This window comes from Dicentrarchus labrax, unplaced genomic scaffold (genome assembly GCF_905237075.1).
Source record: "Dicentrarchus labrax unplaced genomic scaffold, dlabrax2021, whole genome shotgun sequence".
Taxonomy (NCBI): domain Eukaryota; kingdom Metazoa; phylum Chordata; class Actinopteri; family Moronidae; genus Dicentrarchus; species Dicentrarchus labrax.
Window position 1 is genome coordinate 3854439 of NW_026136719.1, and position 18284 is coordinate 3872722.

The 18284-nt window shown below is 43.1% G+C and overlaps 1 protein-coding gene across 4 annotated transcripts; it reads right to left on the minus strand.

Annotated features, from left to right (window-relative positions):
- Positions 1 to 174: 174 nt before the first annotated feature.
- On the minus strand, positions 175 to 16968 carry LOC127351335 (src substrate protein p85). Of its 4 annotated transcripts, XM_051378797.1 has the most exons (16): positions 16799 to 16968; positions 14156 to 14251; positions 13993 to 14066; positions 13778 to 13907; positions 12434 to 12544; positions 12192 to 12246; positions 10763 to 10873; positions 9827 to 9937; positions 8023 to 8133; positions 6438 to 6548; positions 4795 to 4850; positions 3503 to 3572; positions 3156 to 3415; positions 2226 to 2358; positions 1782 to 1850; positions 175 to 1629 (listed from the first exon to the last, which is right to left on the minus strand). In XM_051378797.1, the coding sequence occupies exons 2-16, from the start codon at positions 14237 to 14239 to the stop codon at positions 1493 to 1495; spliced, it is 1623 nt and encodes a 540-aa protein (XP_051234757.1). In that variant the 5' UTR covers positions 14240 to 14251; positions 16799 to 16968; the 3' UTR covers positions 175 to 1492. The 4 variants fall into 4 exon arrangements, with proteins under 4 accessions (XP_051234757.1, XP_051234759.1, XP_051234758.1 ...); XM_051378799.1 differs by lacking the exon at positions 10763 to 10873; XM_051378798.1 differs by lacking the exon at positions 6438 to 6548 and having other exon boundaries at positions 16799 to 16967.
- Positions 16969 to 18284: the final 1316 nt, after the last annotated feature.

The window sequence follows — 18284 nt, forward strand, 5'->3', positions numbered from 1 at the left end:
AACAGAGATTATTTCCAGGATATTTGGTCATTTTATTCCATTTCCAGGTGTTTCCATGACTGGATCAATAGTCTAATAAAATCCAGGTTTTCCAGGACTCGTGGGAATTCTGAACCTACTTATTTCTGGAGATTTACAGCTTGAGGACGTTAAAATAACTCAGCCAAAACAAACTCATCATTATAGTTTATTTATTGAAACTAAAAAAAAAAAGAGAACAAGCAGGTAATGATGTGACTCGAGCAAACAGAAGTACAGATAAAAATAATGCATTTGAAAAGGTCACTTTTATTATAAAACCCCAAAGATGAATTTAATGAAAGCCCTCTCACACTCTCACACACACACACTCACACACACACCTGTTTCAGCTACACTACTGCGATCCACAGACGAGCTGCTCGTCCGTCAGGAAATAATTAGTGTTTGTCGGATCCACCAAAGCCCCGCCCCTTAATGGCGGGGTTCCAGAAGGTCAGCGTGCGTCGTTTGGTCATGAGAGATGTTAGCGTGTGCGTACCGACGTATTCTGACAGAACCCCCCCCACCCCACCACGAGCATTCAGCAAGACACGAACACAAACGTCTCGTCCACACCCGAAAAAAACCCCACAGTGACGCAACAAAAATACGTTTTCTATCATTTCTCAACCGTATGATCTCTCTATCGTATGATCTCTCTATCGTATGATCTCTCTATCGTATGATCTCTCTATCGTATGATCTCTCTGTACATGATTCCGAGCGACAGTTAAAGAGGATTAAAATAATACTATGAGCTGTAGTGCAACACTATGGCCCCGTTTCTCTGTGAGTATTGATCGTTTATAGTCAACCCTGCGACTGATCGGAAAAAGGAGAACGTATTCGTACGACACGAAGCTCGAAAGTTTCCAAAGTGCAGCTTGAATCGGAGGGGGGGCGACACACACTCCTGTGCAACACAGCGAGCTTTATGTTCAGACCAAGAAGCAGAAGGGGTTAAATCAGCTTTCTGGTCCAGACTGGATGTGCAGGACGGTAACACAGCGATCAACGGCTCCTGCTTACATTAAGGTTGAGCTACTGAAGCAGAGAGCAGCCTGAACCCCCCCCACCACCCCCGAGCAGGACGCGTACATCGTCACTCTGGTCTTTGGTGAGACTCTAACGCGTGTGAAGCTGAACTCTACGTGCAGCTCCCGCTCACAGCCAGACGCATTCTGCAGCTTTAAAGTGTAACGAGCTCTCTGAGGAGAACGACTCCTCCCTCCCTGTCTTCTGCTGCACGGAAGGAAACGGGTGAATCTGGGTGGAGGGGGGATGGAAGAAGGGAGCAAAGGGAAAAGCCAGCCAGCAGACCTGAGGATGTCGAAGCGGTAAGATGAGGTGAAGAGAGAACGAAGACCGAAGTGTGAAAAAGAAACAGGATTTTAAATTGTCTCCCTCTCTTTTTTTTTGTTTTTTTTGTTTTTTTGCACTGGGACGGGGACACGGGTCTCGGGGGGCGTCATCATTGCCGAACCTCCACGTAGTTGGCCGGGAACAGGCCGTAGGCGCCTCTGCACACGCCTCGCCACCAGCCCTCGTCGATCATCTCGATGTTGGTGATGATGTCGTCGGGGTCGAAGGATATCTCGTCGTCGCCGGCTGAGGCGGGAAGAAGAGGGTGGAGCATTAGATGAAGGCTTTTAAAGACCAGTATGAATTCTGTTTGAGGCTAACGAGATCCAGAGACAGAAGCTACTGATCCTGAGTCAGTGTGGCTCTCCGTCAGAGGCCAGTGACCACGACAGCCTCACCTGCTTGGTAGTCGTACAGGGCCACCGCCGTCACCCCGAGGTCCTCGCCGTACTCGTACTGCTGGCCGTCTGCAACAAGATCACGGTTTGTTAGTTCCAGTAAAGACTACAGACCGTCTCTGGTGGGAGCTACTACAAAAGATCTTTTGTTCAGGTGTTTCTCTGTTTCTGGATTACTAAGGGTCCATACTGTCAGTGAGCTAGAAACGCAGTCACTCCTCCCTTCATCAAAGTTTCTGTTGAGACAGAATATAATTGAACTAAAACTATCTGACAGGGATTTTCTACCTTTGTGGACAATAAAGAATAATCTATTCTACAGTCTGTAACGTGTGCGTTTCTGTAAAAGGTCGACTGTTCACAGCGCCACCGACCCCAGAGTTTATCCTATGAGTTCTGTATGTATGTTTGTTCCTGTAGGACAACGAGGGAAAAGAGTTTCACCTCCTGTCGCAGCCTCCTCGGGGGTCTGGTACAGCTCCTGGTCCTCCGGCTGTGCGTACTGGTTCTGTGGCTCCGCCGCGTACAGCTGCTCTCCGTTCTCCTCGGCAGTTTCGTAGGTCGGTTCCTCTGTGTTCTAACAAAAATATGTTCCATGTTAATGAGTTAACAGCTTCACTGTATTATGAACTGCTGCCAGTGAGAGGTCGACTTCCCTCCACACACATCAGTAAAAGCTACAGTGTGCTTCTGTCCTGTCGGGTCATATTATTAGGATGGATGTTTGATGACCCAACAGTGTTTCCATAAAACATGAACAACAGAAAAAGTTTCTGTTTTTTTCTTCATTATATTGAAGGTTTTACTGTAATAATAAAGTTTGCAGTTTCAGATCCAGCAGCTGTGACCTGCTCCTCTGCATAACCACTTCCCTCGCAGTGTTAAAACACTTTAAGTCTTTGTAGCTTTAAGTGTTTTTGTGTCTATATGACTAACCGGGACAATATTTGACTTTGGTCCAGTATTGAGTGAGACGTCTGCAGTGTGATCCTCGGGGGCAACTGCACGCCGTCAGAGTACGTCCACTATGTGACAATATTGTGCCTCTACCTGCTGTTTCTCAGTGCTCCTCTCCTGATACTTTCACATTGAACTCGCTGAATGAACAGTTTATTCCGACCAAATCAGAGTTGGTGGCTGGAAAGAGAAACTAAGGCAGTTTTAGTTGAGTTTGAATGCTTCATTAAAACTCAGATGTTTTTGTCAATGGACGCTGGTTAAACAAAAAGAGTCACTCTTTAATAAAACTCCAGAAGTCTCTCAGACACAATCTGAACCGTCAGTGGCACAAACAGCAGCTGTTACAGACGTACACTGACGGGTTACGTTGGACAACAGGGTCCAGGCTGAAAGATAACAACCACCCTGTCTCACCTCGTATGTCGGGGCAGCAGCTGGCTGGACCGGTGGAGTCGGGCTGGGGGCGGGGCTGGGGGTGGGGCTGGGACCCGCAGCAGGGACGGGGGAGGGGGCCTTGGGCGTGGCTTCGATTTTACGACGCGCCTCCTCTTGCTCCTGCTTCTCCTTGGCCTGCCGACGCACCCGCTCCTCCTCGGCCCTCTTCCTGTCCTCCTCCTCCGTCTGCTTGGCGATGTTCTCGAAGCGGGCCTTGATGCTCCCCGTGCTGCTGCCGGCTGCGGAGAGGAACATCGGAGAGTGAAGACACGACGCAGCGAGTCCACGCTACGGTTCAAACACAGCTGACGTTGATGAGAACTCACCGGCCTCCACAGGTTTGGTTTTCTGGTAAGACGGGCTCGGCTTCTCCACCTCATCGAAAGTCCCGGCGCTCTGTGGAACCGGAGAGAGAGAGTGACACAGAGCTCTCAGCACAACGTTACACCGACCCGTTGTTTTTATAACGCAAATAACTGTTTGAATAAAAACTGCAAGCTTTTCCTCAATGTGTTGTTGATGTTTTCTGAAGTCTAGAAGGTACTGAAATAAAACATTACCACACAGAGAGAACACAGCAAACTTTACGGTATATTTCACTGCAGTCAGGTACTCTAATTGCTATATTAACTTGATTAATTCATTATCTAAAACCTGGCTTTGCTGTACTCAGGTAAAGGAACATCCAGGTGTGTGTTCAGTGTTGGAGGCTGGGGTTTTATGCCAGTTCAGACCACTATCACTTGTCCCTCTAACTTTTATTTAACAAGAAAAATGGATCCACAGTTTCCAGTAAACTCCAAAGAAATTGAGAAAACAACTAAATGATTAAAAGTTGGGAGAGTATCGCCACAGATTTTTACCTGTTCAAGGCGTCGCCTTCAGATGGCGTGACAGGAGTGGAGGGAGTGAAACAGACTTTATGGCTACGTTCACACTGCAAACCTCAGCACTCAGTTCGGATTAGATTCAGATTAGTTTTTAAATGTGGCCCACATCAGATTCCAGTCCGAACAGGTTCTCTGTCCTTAAGAGACATGAATGTCAATCTAGAGTAACTTAAAGGTCTCATGAATTCTGATAAGACTGTTCACACTGAGGGCACACTGCAAACATCCAACCTGAATCCGATCTGGAGCACATATGAAAGTGACCACTTTGGGCCACTGTGGCCTGCAGTCTGAATGCAGCCTTTGGTTTATTTTACAGCAGTCAGCTACAACAATGGGAATTCTACATAAGTGCAACCAAGGGGAGGCAGTGTGATCAGTTTGTTGAACAAGCAGAACACAAACTATCAGACTTTGGCCGGTCTGCAAGCACAAACCGACTATGTGCTACGTGCTACACGCTATTTGGTCATTTTCTGCAACGTTCTTATGGGAGTGTTATTGCTTTACACTATCTGTGGCATGGTAATGCAGTAGTGCTTTTAGAGTAGAGAAAAGAGACGACAGACAGACAGACAGACAGACAGACAGACAGACAGACAGACAGACAGACAGACAGACAGACAGACAGACAGACAAGACAGACAAAGACAGACACAACACACACACACACACACACACACACACACACACACACACACACACACACACACACAGATGTTAATTACCTTATCCATACGGTCATTCTGGACTCCAAACTTCCCTCCAAATCCTTTCGAATAATCTGGTAACAAACAGGAGAAGAGTAAGAGTCAGTTTCTGCTGTACATGAACAATTCAACCACAGTCGGCATCATCAGAGCTCCGAGCAGACCCTACACTTTAATTCAGCCTCTTCATCATACTGTTAGACATTAGAGCTTTCTCAGGGCTGCTAGAGTTCAGATGAAGCAGACTGCGGTTGGTTCTCACAGGAACTGATACAGTGAACAGAAAAGGACTGCTGGGGGACTGATGAGCTCATGCAAACCTGTAGAGAGGAGAAACAAAATAAACTGAATGCAGACAATGACAGCAGAAGGACTGACAGGAGAGTCTCAACGGAAGCCAGACAGTTGGGGTCAAGCAGCCATCTGGGCTCAGCGCCAGGTCTCTGCGGGGTCACAGCAGGAGGCCGTTCACAAAATGCACTGCGGTTGGACGACATCATGCACAACACGAATGCAGAAGCAAACTAACAGCGCCATGGCAGTGCGAGGAGCGGGGGGGGATGATCGGGGAGGTGGAGGGCCGAGGTGATGTATTCCCTCATATAATGTAGTAATGTAGCCGGGCCTCTACTCACATCATTCCACACCTCATTCTTGTGCTCGTTTTGTGGGATATTTCTATAAATCTGACATCACCTGGCCCCAAACGAAGGCCGTCTGCAGTGGGGAATGGGCCGCACATCATGGAAACAATAAATACAATAATAAACAGCAACAGAAACAGAACTAGGTTTCTAGGCTAGGAACAGAAATGTACCTCACCTGAGCAGCACAGACCCGACGCACACAAGAAAATAGAAATATTAACTATTGACTAAAATGTTGTTTCCATCTTACAGGTTACTAATAGACTGAATTAGTGATAGAGATAGTCAGACCCAGCAGCCTAACTGTCTGTTATAACTAACTATACTTACAAGAAGTAAAATAACGACTTATAACAATTTATCTCATATTAAAGTGTCAGTTAACCAAATTACAAAAACACTGATTTTCCCAACAGGTCCTGGTGACGTGTAGATATTTCTGTTATATCATATATTTAATTAAACTACTAGTTTAACTAGATTTTGCAGTAGTTTGACTGTAGTTCAATTTCAAACACTGTGTACAATTCCCTGACAACTGGAGACCTATCTGCTGAGGCGATCAAGATCAAAGGATGAACTTTGAACCTCAGCTTTTGTTTTCTATTTCATTTTCTATAAAAGAAATTCTACCAATCAAACGCAGAGCGTCTGCATGGCGAGACGCCACCAGAGGGAAATAAAATGTGTGTTTTATAATTCGGGTGAGCTGACTGATAAGAAATGAGCTACATGTTGATCGGTTGGTGCTGCAGAGGCGGGAGGGGGGGTGTAACAGTGAGGGGGTCGCGGGGGTTATCTGACAGATTGGGAGCGTCTGTCAGGAAAGGAAGGCGTGTCCGTCACTTAAAAGAAAACAGCCGTTACTGAGGATGAGGAGGACGGCGTGTCAAGTTAGGAGGAAGCATTTTTCTCTGGAGGAGGGTGGGTAAGGTTCAGGAAAGGTGAGGGGTGGGGGGTACTGAAATGGGAGGTGGGGTAGTGGTGGTGTTGTGTTCAGGGGAGTATCTGTGCCTTTCTGGGACTCGTGCTTGGCCAGGCTCTCCTTGTGCTCATAGCCCAGGGCACACTGGTCCTGCTTCTCCACCTCTACCCCATACCGCCCTCCAAACCCACGCTTATAGTCTGCAACATAACACACATATGGACAAACACACACACACACACACACACACACACACACACACACACACACACACACACACACACACACACACACACACACACACACACACACACACACACATATAAATAGACAAACAGAGACAATGATACACTGACAGGATTTCAGAAACACTCAGTGACATGAAGAAGGCACAGTCCAGTGATTAAACCATCGCCGAGCTCTTTCAATGTGGTCAAAGCTCGACCACGAACACCGAGCTCCTCCTTGCTCCTGCTGGCTCCTCCTGGCTCCTGCTGGCTCCTGCTGGCTCCTGCTGGGTGCGAGAGCCTTTCTGCTCCAGTCGGGTCCCCTCCTCTTTCTGCACAACATGAATCTGTCCCTCCTCTCTATTTCTGGCTCCTTTCTTTCCCGGCCCCCTCTCAGGAGAACTGAATGTTTGTGACATTTACTGACTGGGTGCTTTGCTGTGGATATGTGGTCTTTTGACACAATGTCTGCCACACTGAAAATGCCAAGGTGGACATATTTTTAGAGCAGCTACCTTCCTAAGTGGGGACAGAGGCTATGTGAATGTGTAACTACATTAGGCTGTGAACTAGAGTGGAGTTTGCATGTTCTCCCCCCGTCTGTGTGGGTTTCCTTGTGACCCACATCACAGGAAGACCTCAAATCTAGGAGTGCTGGTCCCAATAAATGAATTATAAAAAGGTAACACTTCATCTAGATCGCCTTTATAGAGTATTTGTAACATTTCACGAGTTTATTAGTCTGATGTTACCACTGTGGTTAAGGTTTGGTTAGATTTAGGCACAAAAAACATCTCAGTAAGAGTTTGTTCATGAGTTCTCACATATAGATAATCTGAACACTGTATCTGTACATGTTTACCACGGTACTTATTCACTGCTGGAGGCCCGACATGCAAATCTAAATCAGAGCTGTGGTTTCACTTCCTCTATCTGAACCTTTTTTTTTTTTTTTACCCGCAGATTGAGGAAGTTGTCAGCTTTTGAAAGACCACATCCAAAGCCACAATAAAACCACATCAGAGCAGACGTGCAGGGCTGAGGAAGAGGAGAAGTTTAACGGTGAACGCACACTGCGTGCTCAACTCAAAGCAGACAGCTTGTAAAGGCTGAAGTTCGCTGGATTTTCTCCTCGTTCAAAGTTCTAACAAAAGATGTGCGACCAGAGAAACATGTGTGGCTATCAGGGGTTTTTCTTTCTTCTTCTTTCAACAAAGGAAGCAAAGAATCACAGAGCAGATATATATTCCATTTATAGTGAACTTCTTATTTATGATGCATTTGTTACTAAATATTACTTGTTACTTATTTGTTACTAATATTTACAATAGAAAAGACATCGACTGGTTTATCAAACTTTTATCGAGTAGATAAGCAAATACGATGTGTTTGAGCAGGACAGGACTCAAACACACAAACTCTGTAGAAACAGAATCAGAACCAGTACCTTTCTGGGACTCGTGGAGCTGTAGTTTCTCCTGGTGGTCCCATCCCAGTGCAGATTTATCCTGTCTGTCCGTCTGCACACCAAACTTTCCCCCGAAGCCTTTCACATAGTCTGCAGAGACACAGAGAGACGTTAACGCCTGAACATGTTTCTGAATCCTACTGTTGTCCTCTGGTTGAACACATAACATCATTATTCTGATATACCTCCATAGTTATATACACTGCAACTAACACTTATAACATAACTGATTCATCTGCCAATTATATTCTAGTTTCATCATTTGGTCTATAAAAAGAAATCTCAGTTTCTCAAAGTCAGCGGTGATGTCTTTAAATGTCTTCTATTGTCAGTCCACAACTCAAAAGATACTCAGTTTATTGTGATAAAGAAACTGAGAAAGGCACATTTGAGGAGGCTGAAAATAGCATTTCCTTCAATTCTGCAAAAAAACTACTTTAACGAATAAGCAATTATTAGAATAGTTTTTTAGATTTTTTAAAAAAAATTTCGATTGGCTAATTGATTAGTCGACTTATGGCTGCAGCTGTAATTGTAAAGAGTAAAGTGCATTTCTTATTAATTCTGTTGATAATTATAGGAATGTCAGCTCTTGGTTAACTCAGTTATATAAATACCTGATACAATCTCTTATACAGACAGAAACTTAAAAACAAATACGTCATTAAACAGTTCTGCTCACTGAGTCTAACGTGTACAGAATTAAAGCTTCTTAAACAGATGTGTTCCTACACACAGGCGGTGTTAACAGTGGTGCATTAAAGAGGCCGGCGCTGTTATCAGACCATGTGACCCAGTTATCACAGCCTGCGCCACATATGCAAACACAGCACGGTGCATTGTGGGGAATTCTTGAGGTCATTTACACCTTCAACACTGTGTCTACAATCTGCCATCGGCCAATCAGGCTTTAAAGTGTGCGCAGGTGTGTCAGACAAGACGCTGCAGGTAGAAGCTGCTCTGCTGTGTTGCAACTGAGAGTCCGGACGAGTCAGAACAGACGGGAAGGCGCGGCTCACTGAGGCCCTCTGGACACATAAACCCACTGATAACACATCAGCAGCATTCGGTGGGTTTTCATCCACCAGATGAAATCAGGGCTGTAACTATTATTTTTATTATCGATTTATCTGTCGTTCATTTCCTCCATTAATCAAGTTGTTGTTTAAAATGTCAGAAAATATAGATCACTGTTTCCCAAAGTGACATCCACTAATGTCCTGTTCTGTCTGCAACCTAAAGAGTTTCAGTTTACTGTCATAGAGGACTAAAGAAACAAGAACATTTGGACATTTTATCTTAAAAAATGAGTCAAAGCGATTGATAGATTATCCCAGTAGTTGGCCTAATAGCTGACTAATCAATTATTTGACAAATTGTTGCAGCTCTGGTGGTAATTCTGTGATATTTTCTTGCCATACATCATTATCAAATCCTGTCAGTGAGTATTGCTGTTAGAGTCAGACTGATACTGGACTACAATAACATATGTAGTTTGATTGTGTTGTGATGTAGCGTGGGATTAAGGGATTATCATTGTTAAACAACCACCACTGCCTATCTGATGTGACAGACGAGGTCAATTTAAGTTTTACTCTATTATGTTCACTGACGTTTGCCGCCGGCTAGGCTAGGCTAACGCAGCGTTACCTGAATAAAATTATGGATTTCTGGAAGTACAAAATATATAACGTAGGACCAAAGTTTTTAGTCATTTTAAAGCAGAAATGTTGCATGTTATTCCTTTAAGAGGGGCTCTTCTTGTGCCTGTGATGATACTGACCTTTCTGTGACTCGTGCCTCTCCGTTTTGCCCTGGTACTCGAAGCCCACAGCGCTCTTGTCCACCTTGTCGGTCTCAACGCCAAACTTTCCGCCAAAGCCCTTGGCATAATCTGCCAGAGGAGGTGGGGATGGGGCAGAAAGAGCCAAAGTTAGGACAGGAAGAGGTGGAGCCGAGTTAACCCTCGATAAAGTCTTTCACCACCAAATATTTTTCTCCCTGTGCGACTAAACAGTAGATTTAAAATGAATGAATGTATCTGGATGCCCTGCAGTTTATGTGTGAGTGTACATATAACATGAAGTAAAATATCAACAAAGCACTATGAGAGTATTTCAGAGAAGAAAAACCCCAAACTGGAAGAACTGTTTAAAAAGGAAAAACTATACCACATTAAAATATCCCTCTCCCCCTCCCCCCACCCCCAGAAAACCGGCTTGGTCAGGCCCAACCACAGACCAGAAGGCGCTGGCAAGTCTGTGCCAATCACCTGAAATCTGAGATGAGGAGGGAGCAGGGACACATTAAAGGAGACAGCATTTCAGAAAGGAAATGGCCACCTACGTCCAAAAAGACTCCCTTAAAGTCTAAACTTACACTATAATAATGTGATATTTGACACCGGGGGTAAACAAACATCACATCACACATGCAACTAAACAAAGCCATTGTTTGCAACCTTACATAAGCAGGCAAAGGCTGAGGAATGAAGGAAGAGGAAGAAATGCAAAATATTGTGATTTGTCAGGACCTGCAGGGAACTGCGCTCACTGAGTCAGGCCGAGGTGTGTGTGTGTGTGTGTGTGTGTGTGTGTGTGTGTGTGTGTGTGTGTGTGGTGTGTGTGTGTGTGTGTTAGTGTGTGTCCATTAGCCACATTTTCTCCGTATCTCTCCGGGGTTAATGGGAAATGCCGCACGGCAGGAAATCCAGACAAACCTTTCTGGGACTCGTGTTTCTCGGTTTTGCCCTGGTAATCGAAGCCCATTGCGCTCTGGTCGACACGATCTGCCTGCACTCCGTATCGCCCCCCAAACCCAGTGGTGTAGTCTACACAGCAAAGCAGGGGGGGGCAAGGGTCAAAGGGTAAAGCAGCATGGTAGCAGTGGTCACGAAGCAGCCCAATTCCAAATTCCCCATCAACATTTACTGGCAGTAGAATCAAAACCCTTCAGACGTATTCACTGCTGTCAGTATCACACAATGAGGTCACACGCTTTTAAATCTACTTCTTTAAAAGGAGATAAACATAGACTGTGCATTGTCCTGCTTGTGGTACATAAACACAGATACGTGCACTGTTGTTACAGAGTAGTACGTAGCAGTTACACTACTGAGGATCCATTGGAATTGGGCGTATGTTCAGCTTTCTGTGCAGGGTACTCTGGAGGAGATGAAGGCAACACAAAGGTGATGACAGTGTGGGGTCATGAGAATGCAACTTTAAAATACTACAAGCTGAGGAGCCACAGTTGACTGTTCATACTGTATACAGTGCAGTGTGTAAGGATTATATGCAGTTGTGTTCTGGCTCTGTTTCAGCACATTGGACTTTAAATGTGACAGTGAATATGAGGTTAAAGTGCTGGATGTTTTATTTCTTTATGCTACAGAACCTAAAAATATACACAGTAGTTGTGTAATAGAACAATGGACAATCGGCAGGGACAAGAAAAACAAAAGACGCCTATTAAGTCTGTATAATTGTTAAAAGTAATAAAAAAAATACCTAAATTTAAAAAGATATTTGGATAAAAAGTTAATAATAATAATCTGCTCAAAATTACACAAACCCTGCAGTTACTGAGTTCACTGTTTCTGTCTATTTACATCCTCTCCAAGGGGCAAAAGGGGCAAACATTTTACTCTGTTTCCCCAATATGGGTGTTAAATACCTCTACAGCTGAGGGTTACAACTTTAACCAGTTTCAGTTCCAACGTGCTGGAGCAGAGCCACGAAAAGGAAAACTAACACCGTCATAATGCTTACAGACGGCACTGTAACGTATTATATGCCAGGAAAACAAACACAACACAACAGCTTATCCAGCCGACACCATGAACACGTGTTTAAACACGGTGTGTGTGTGTGCAGTCGGATCCTGGCAGAGCAGAGATCAAGCAGCTTCTGATCGGCACAACAGGAGCACGCGGGGTGCAGCTGGCCACCAGCCAGGTGCTCATCAAGCTGTTTGTGTCTCCTGTAGGCAATCTGCAAAGCTTACCCTGTTAATAAAACCTAACTGAGTGATACAAGGGGTAAAGATAGACGGTGAGTTTAGAAGTTTATCACACAGAGAGGTCTGCTAAACTACACTGCAGGTGATCTGGGGCACACGTACAAAAAGACAACAAGTTGTGAGATTACCTCTCTGCGAAGCGTGTTTCTCCGTCTTCCCAGCATACTCGAACCCAACAGCTGACTGGAAGGAGAGGAGGAAGCAACACTATTATTCTACCGACCACTGCATCACAGTCATAATACACTACAGCCATTATGAACCTTTCCAGGAGCTGCCTCAGCACAGCTGTGTCACTTCCTTCGCAGGGAGCTTGTAACAAAAAAAACCAAGGAGATGTTGTTAAATGGCGGAGAGCCACAGGAAATACCTGGTCGACGCGGTCAGCCTGCACTCCAAACTTCCCTCCAAAGCCCTTGGAGGTGTCCGTCTGGGAACAGTGCTTGGACAACTTGCTCTGGTAGTCGTGACCCACAGCAGACTGTCACACAAAAAGAGCACAACTTCACAACACGGAAAGGGCAATAAGCGAACATCTGACGGGGGGAGGGGGTCATAAAAAGAGCAGCACAGCTGGAAACACAGCCAGAGGTTTGGAGTGGTCACATCTGACTCATCACAGTGTGGTGTAAACAGTGCTCGGTCATCACATTCACACTGCGATGGCCACACAGGCCCGCAGAGAGAAAGGTGTGGATGGACGCGGCTGCTTGCCAGGAAAGATTATCGAGTGTGAAACGGCCACGACTGACTCAGCCTGTTCACACACACATTGGAGAAAACGCTGCAGAGCGCTCCGAGGTCCTTTAGATGATGATTGAAACTATGATGTAGCAAGTTGGTTTATATTTAGCTTCAGCTTCAGGACAGCCACAGCGACAGGAACACTGGTTATAAGAGTTATCTCTACTGTAGTGCAGCTGCACATTAGGACCGATTGATCTGTGTGCTGGTGGCACCGATTCAACTGTGATGATGAATTACTAGACTCATCATCGATCCAGAGATCATGTAACAGCCAACAATGAGGGTTTCAGTCTAATATAACTGGAGCGAGAGATTAATGTTTGACCACATGTTCGTTATGCATCCTGACACCAAACCTGCTGGAGAATTACAGCAGAATATGACGGCTTACTCTGACTATGAAGCTCAGGCTCTTTTTAGGTCTCAGTGAGAGTGTATCCACGTGTCTCGTTCAGAGCAGTTGTTTTGAAACTGAACCCTCGAACACAGCACTTGCACTTGGATGCGGGACATAACAACCGGGCTGGGTACACCTGAAAAGGGTGGTCTCGGTCTGCTTCCAAGCCGAGTCTGGAGAAGATCTTTGTGGTGTGAAAGCAATCGAACCAACCACAGGATTCTACAATCAGCACAATGTCAAAAGCCAAACTGCTAATAAATGAATCAGCTGACAGTAAAATCTGTTCAGGAAGCGATCTTATAACAAATACAGTGATCTGGATTTGATTTCCCTGTCTAGGTCCTGATGATGAAGGATCGCACAAACTGTCCAATTAATGAGTTAGTGTGAATGCACCATAAAAACGTGTAACCTGTAACAGACCGTTTACTGTTGGCAGTATTCAAACACACCTGACACACACAATGATTTCAGCTTTCTTATAATGATTGTTTAATCTGACCTCGGAGACAGCACTTCTCAACGGCCCACTTTGTAGCTGTGAGCAGATCTTGTGGTCCCTCTTACCTTGTCCATGCGGTCCTGCTGCACTCCAAATTTCCCTCCATATCCATGCGAGGCTTTGGGCATGGTCTCCAGCTCCTTCTGCTTCAGGCTGGTGTGCTCTGTGGACACGGTCTCACGCAGCCGGTGGATACTACGCCAAGGAAGCACAGGGTTAGACACACGGTGCTTTGAATAAAGAGCATCACACCAAAGGGAAACATTATCCTCTTCCTCACTCTATGTGCTCCTGATGTCCAGAGCCCGACACCGTCTTGGCCCCCCAGCGCTGCTCCTTCTCCGACACGTCATTCTAGTAAACGGAGAGCAAGAAATGGCGATGAGGAGAGTGAAGGATGAAGCTGAGAAGTGGAGAGAGGGAGAGGAAGCATGAGCAGGTACCTCAAAGTCGGGGTCAGTCTCCCAGTCGTCCCCTTCGTCATTCACAGCCACACTGACCGACTGTCCTGCTGCTGCCTTCCACATTCTTACTGCTCGCTGAAAAACAAGAACACAGTTAGAGAAACCAGACTCCCGTCTTTAAGGGCAATTTCAGATAGAATAATTACATTATTTTAAATCCATTAGTAGTTTGGTCCATCCCTCAAATGTCTTCATTTGTCCAGAAACCGAAGATATTCAGTTTACATTCACAGAGGACTCAGGAAACCAGAAAATATTCACATTTGAGAAGCTGAAATCAGAGAATTTCTTCTTTAAAAAAATGATTATTAAAATGTCTGACAATGAATTTAACAGTTGACAACTACTCGATTAATCACTGCAGCTGAAGTATCGATAAGCATAAAGACATGTGAGTAATGTATTAATACAGAGCTGAGAGGATGAATCTCACTAACAGACACTGGAACAGAGACACTGCAGAGATAAATGATGTAAACCAGAATATATGATATAATCTGGTTCTTCCTCTAGCTGCTGCAGATCAGTTTTAACTACTTTGTTCATATTTTGATGCAAAATAATAGAAAAGGTTTCTGAAAATGTGTTTCAGGCCTTAACTGGTTGTTTTTCATGGGAGCTGATATCTCACTAACCACATTACAATCAATGAACACAAGTTAATGACACTGTAATCCAGATTCCTCTGGTCAGTGTGTGAAGTGTGGCTCATTCCTTTATGCACTGCTTGTGGTATTAAATCCAACAATGGTTATCGATTTCTTCTAAGACAACAATTCAATATGCAGCTGAGCTGAGTATAAAATATCCTGGAGGATGACCGATGATGTTCTTCGGCCTATAACAAGCTCACTTATATAAAAATATAAAACTAGAGGACCCTAATTTACAGATATGGAAATAAATGATATTATTTAAATACTGAAAAGACATTGTCTGAGGAGAACATCAAGACACTGAGGTATGGAAGCAAATCTATGAGACTTTATAAAGCTAAAAAAGAGCAAAGGAATAATAATCATTTATTTTGAATTTAAAAATGATTGATAGACTTTACGTTCTATGAAAGCCACAGTTTGTTTGTGAGTTTAACAACAGTGAAATATGAAATCATCAACCCCTCAGCCTCTGTAACCCTCCAGTGAGTCCAAGACTGCAGGTTACAAATTCTTTAAAATACAAAAATATGAAATTATCAGTTTTTTATTTTTTATTGATTGAAAATAAATCAATCCACATTGTGCATCATTAGACTGTTTTAATATTTCATCCTGACAGCATCCTATAAAGCACAATGTGTTATTCTATAGAGACTGCGAGCTAAACCATCCTGGAAGCATGAGTTTAAATAAAGACTGATAAAAGATGTGGAGTGTGACGTTAGTGATGGAAATAATCTCTGAATATTGCACTCTGTTGCAGTATTTAAACATTAAAGGGTCGAACACACATCTGAGTTGAACCCCCCCCCCAGTGTGTGCTGGTGTCAGTGTGGTTGGTTCTGGGGGCCGATCCTGATTCCTGACTCAGCATCTGTGTTCAATCAGAGGCTGCCAGGAGGACGTGGCTCCATCCACCTCAGCGGGGAAAGTCCCAGACTGACAGGGGGAGATCTCCCACTACCACACCCATCTGAGGGCCACTACCACACCCATCTGAGGGCCACATCCTCACATCTGAGGGCCACTACCACACCCATCTGAGGGCCACATCCTCACATCTGAGGGCCACATCCTCCCATCTGAGGGCCACTACCACACCCATCTGAGGGCCACATCCTCACATCTGGAGGCTTCTTACAGGATAAAGGTGCACTCAGGTGTGGGTGGAGGTGTACCTGAAGGGTTGTTAGGCTTTCATTAACTCCAGTTAAAGTAGGGCCGGACCCATAATGAAGGATTACACTGGCGGAAGGTGGATGTGTAGTCTGACTATGGAAATACACTTCATTAAAGAGGTTGGGAGTCTTTTCTTCCTGCACACACACTCATCAGCAGCACACACACACACACTCATCAGCACACACACACACTCATCAGCACACACACACACTCATCAGCAGCACACACACCACACTCATCAGCACACACACACTCAACAGCAGCACACACACACTCATCAGCAGCACACACACACTCATCAGCACACACACACACTCATCAGCAGCACACACACTCATCAGCAGCACACACACACTCATCAGCAGCACACACACACTCATCAGCAGCACACACACACTCATCAGCAGCACACACACACACACACTCATCAGCACACACACACACACACTCATCAGCAGCACCGACAGAACAACGTCGGTTGTTTCCAGCAGCAACCGGGACTCCTCGTTAACGCTCACACCGACACACAGCAGCTTAAAACGGCTTTAATTCAGCTCCAGGAGCAGAAGAGTGGGTGTCTGTGCCTGCCTGCCTGTCTGTCTGTCTGCCTGTCTGTCTGCCTGTCTGTCTGTCTGCCTGTCTGTCTGTCTGTCTGTCTGTCTGTCTGTCTGGGCTGCTGTGGTATTTCCTGTTCCAGTTTTCCAGTTAGCTCTTTAAGCTAGCTGGCTCAAAGCCTTCAGGAATGTTTAATGTTTAACATTTTAACGAACCGGATACTCACCGTGCACCGTACCGCTCCGACCGCACTCTCAATGGATGTCTGTGTTCCCGGTCGGTGGATGTAGCTCCCGTTCACAGCCCGAGCTCTGAGGCAGAAACACGGCACCGTTCACTGGGATCTGAAGCTGTCTCACTCCGCGGCTCCACTTCCGGCTCTCCCAGTATCCAGCGCTGACGTCACACTGGGCGGTATATTTATTTATTTCTTTATTTATTTATCTATTTATTTATTTTTATTTATCTATTTATCTCTTTTTTATTTATCTACTTATCTATTTTTATTTATCTATCTTTTAATTAATTAATTATTTTTATTTATTTATTTTTATTTATCTACTTATCTATTTTTATTCATCTATTTATCTATCTATTAATTAATTTTTATTTATTTATTTTTATTTATCTACTTATCAATTTTTATTTATTTATTTTTATTTATCTACTTTTATTTATCTATCTTTTAATTAATTAATTATCTTTATTTATTTATTTTTATTTATCTACTTATCTATTTTTATTCATCTATTTATCTATCTATTAATTAATTTTTATTTATTTATTTTTATTTATCTACTTATCTACTTATCTATTTTTATTTATCTATCTTTTAATTAATTAATTATTTTATTTATTTATTTTTATTTATCTACTTATCTATTTTTATTTATCTATCTTTTAATTATTTTTATTTATTTATTTTTATTTATCTACTTATCTACTTAACTATTTTTATTTATCTATCTTTTAATTAATAAATTATTTTATTTATTTATTTTTATTTATCTACTTATCTATTTTTATTTATCTATCTTTTAATTATTTTTATTTATTTATTTTTATTTATCTACTTATCTATTTTTATTCATCTATTTATCTATCTATCTATTAATTAATTAATTATTTTTTATTTATTTATTTTATTTATCTACTTATCTACTTATCTATTTTTATTTATCTATATATTAATTAATTAATTATTTTTATTTATTTATTTTTATTTATCTACTTATCTATTTTTATTCATCTATTTATCTATCTATTAATTAATTAATTATTTATTTATTTATTATGGTAAATTTGATACAGTGGCTCCAAAACCTTCATATGGAAGCCAATTTCCACCAATGTGATGAGGGGAAAAAGGATTATTTATCTATTTATTTATTTATATATTTATTTTGGTAAATTTGATGCAGGGGCTCCAAAACCTTTATATAGCGGCCAATTTTCCTCCAATTTGACAAGAAAAAGAAAAGGCTTTGTGACTTTGTGATACTAAGTCAATATTTTATGAGTCAAAATATTAATAAAGTTGCTCATTATAATGACAGAATCCTTTTTTTCCCACTGGCTTCCACAGTTCCCAACCTTGATGGGAAAAAGGATCGTGTTCATCATTATAATTATTTTATAACTGACTGAGATATTAAGTCAGAATAATGAGAGATTATGTTAATGTTGTGAGAAAGTTTCTCATTATAAAAGAC

Coding starts and splice junctions, on each gene's coding strand:
- LOC127351335 (XM_051378797.1), bottom strand. CDS start 14,239: ATGTGGAAGGCAGCAGCAGGACAGTCGGTCAGTGTGGCTGTGAATGAC. Junction 14,067..14,155: donor AGACTGACCCCGACTTTGAG/GTACCTGCTCAT, acceptor TCCGTTTACTAG/AATGACGTGTCGGAGAAGGA. Junction 6,549..8,022: donor GCTCCACGAGTCCCAGAAAG/GTACTGGTTCTG, acceptor GTTATGTTGCAG/ACTATAAGCGTGGGTTTGGA.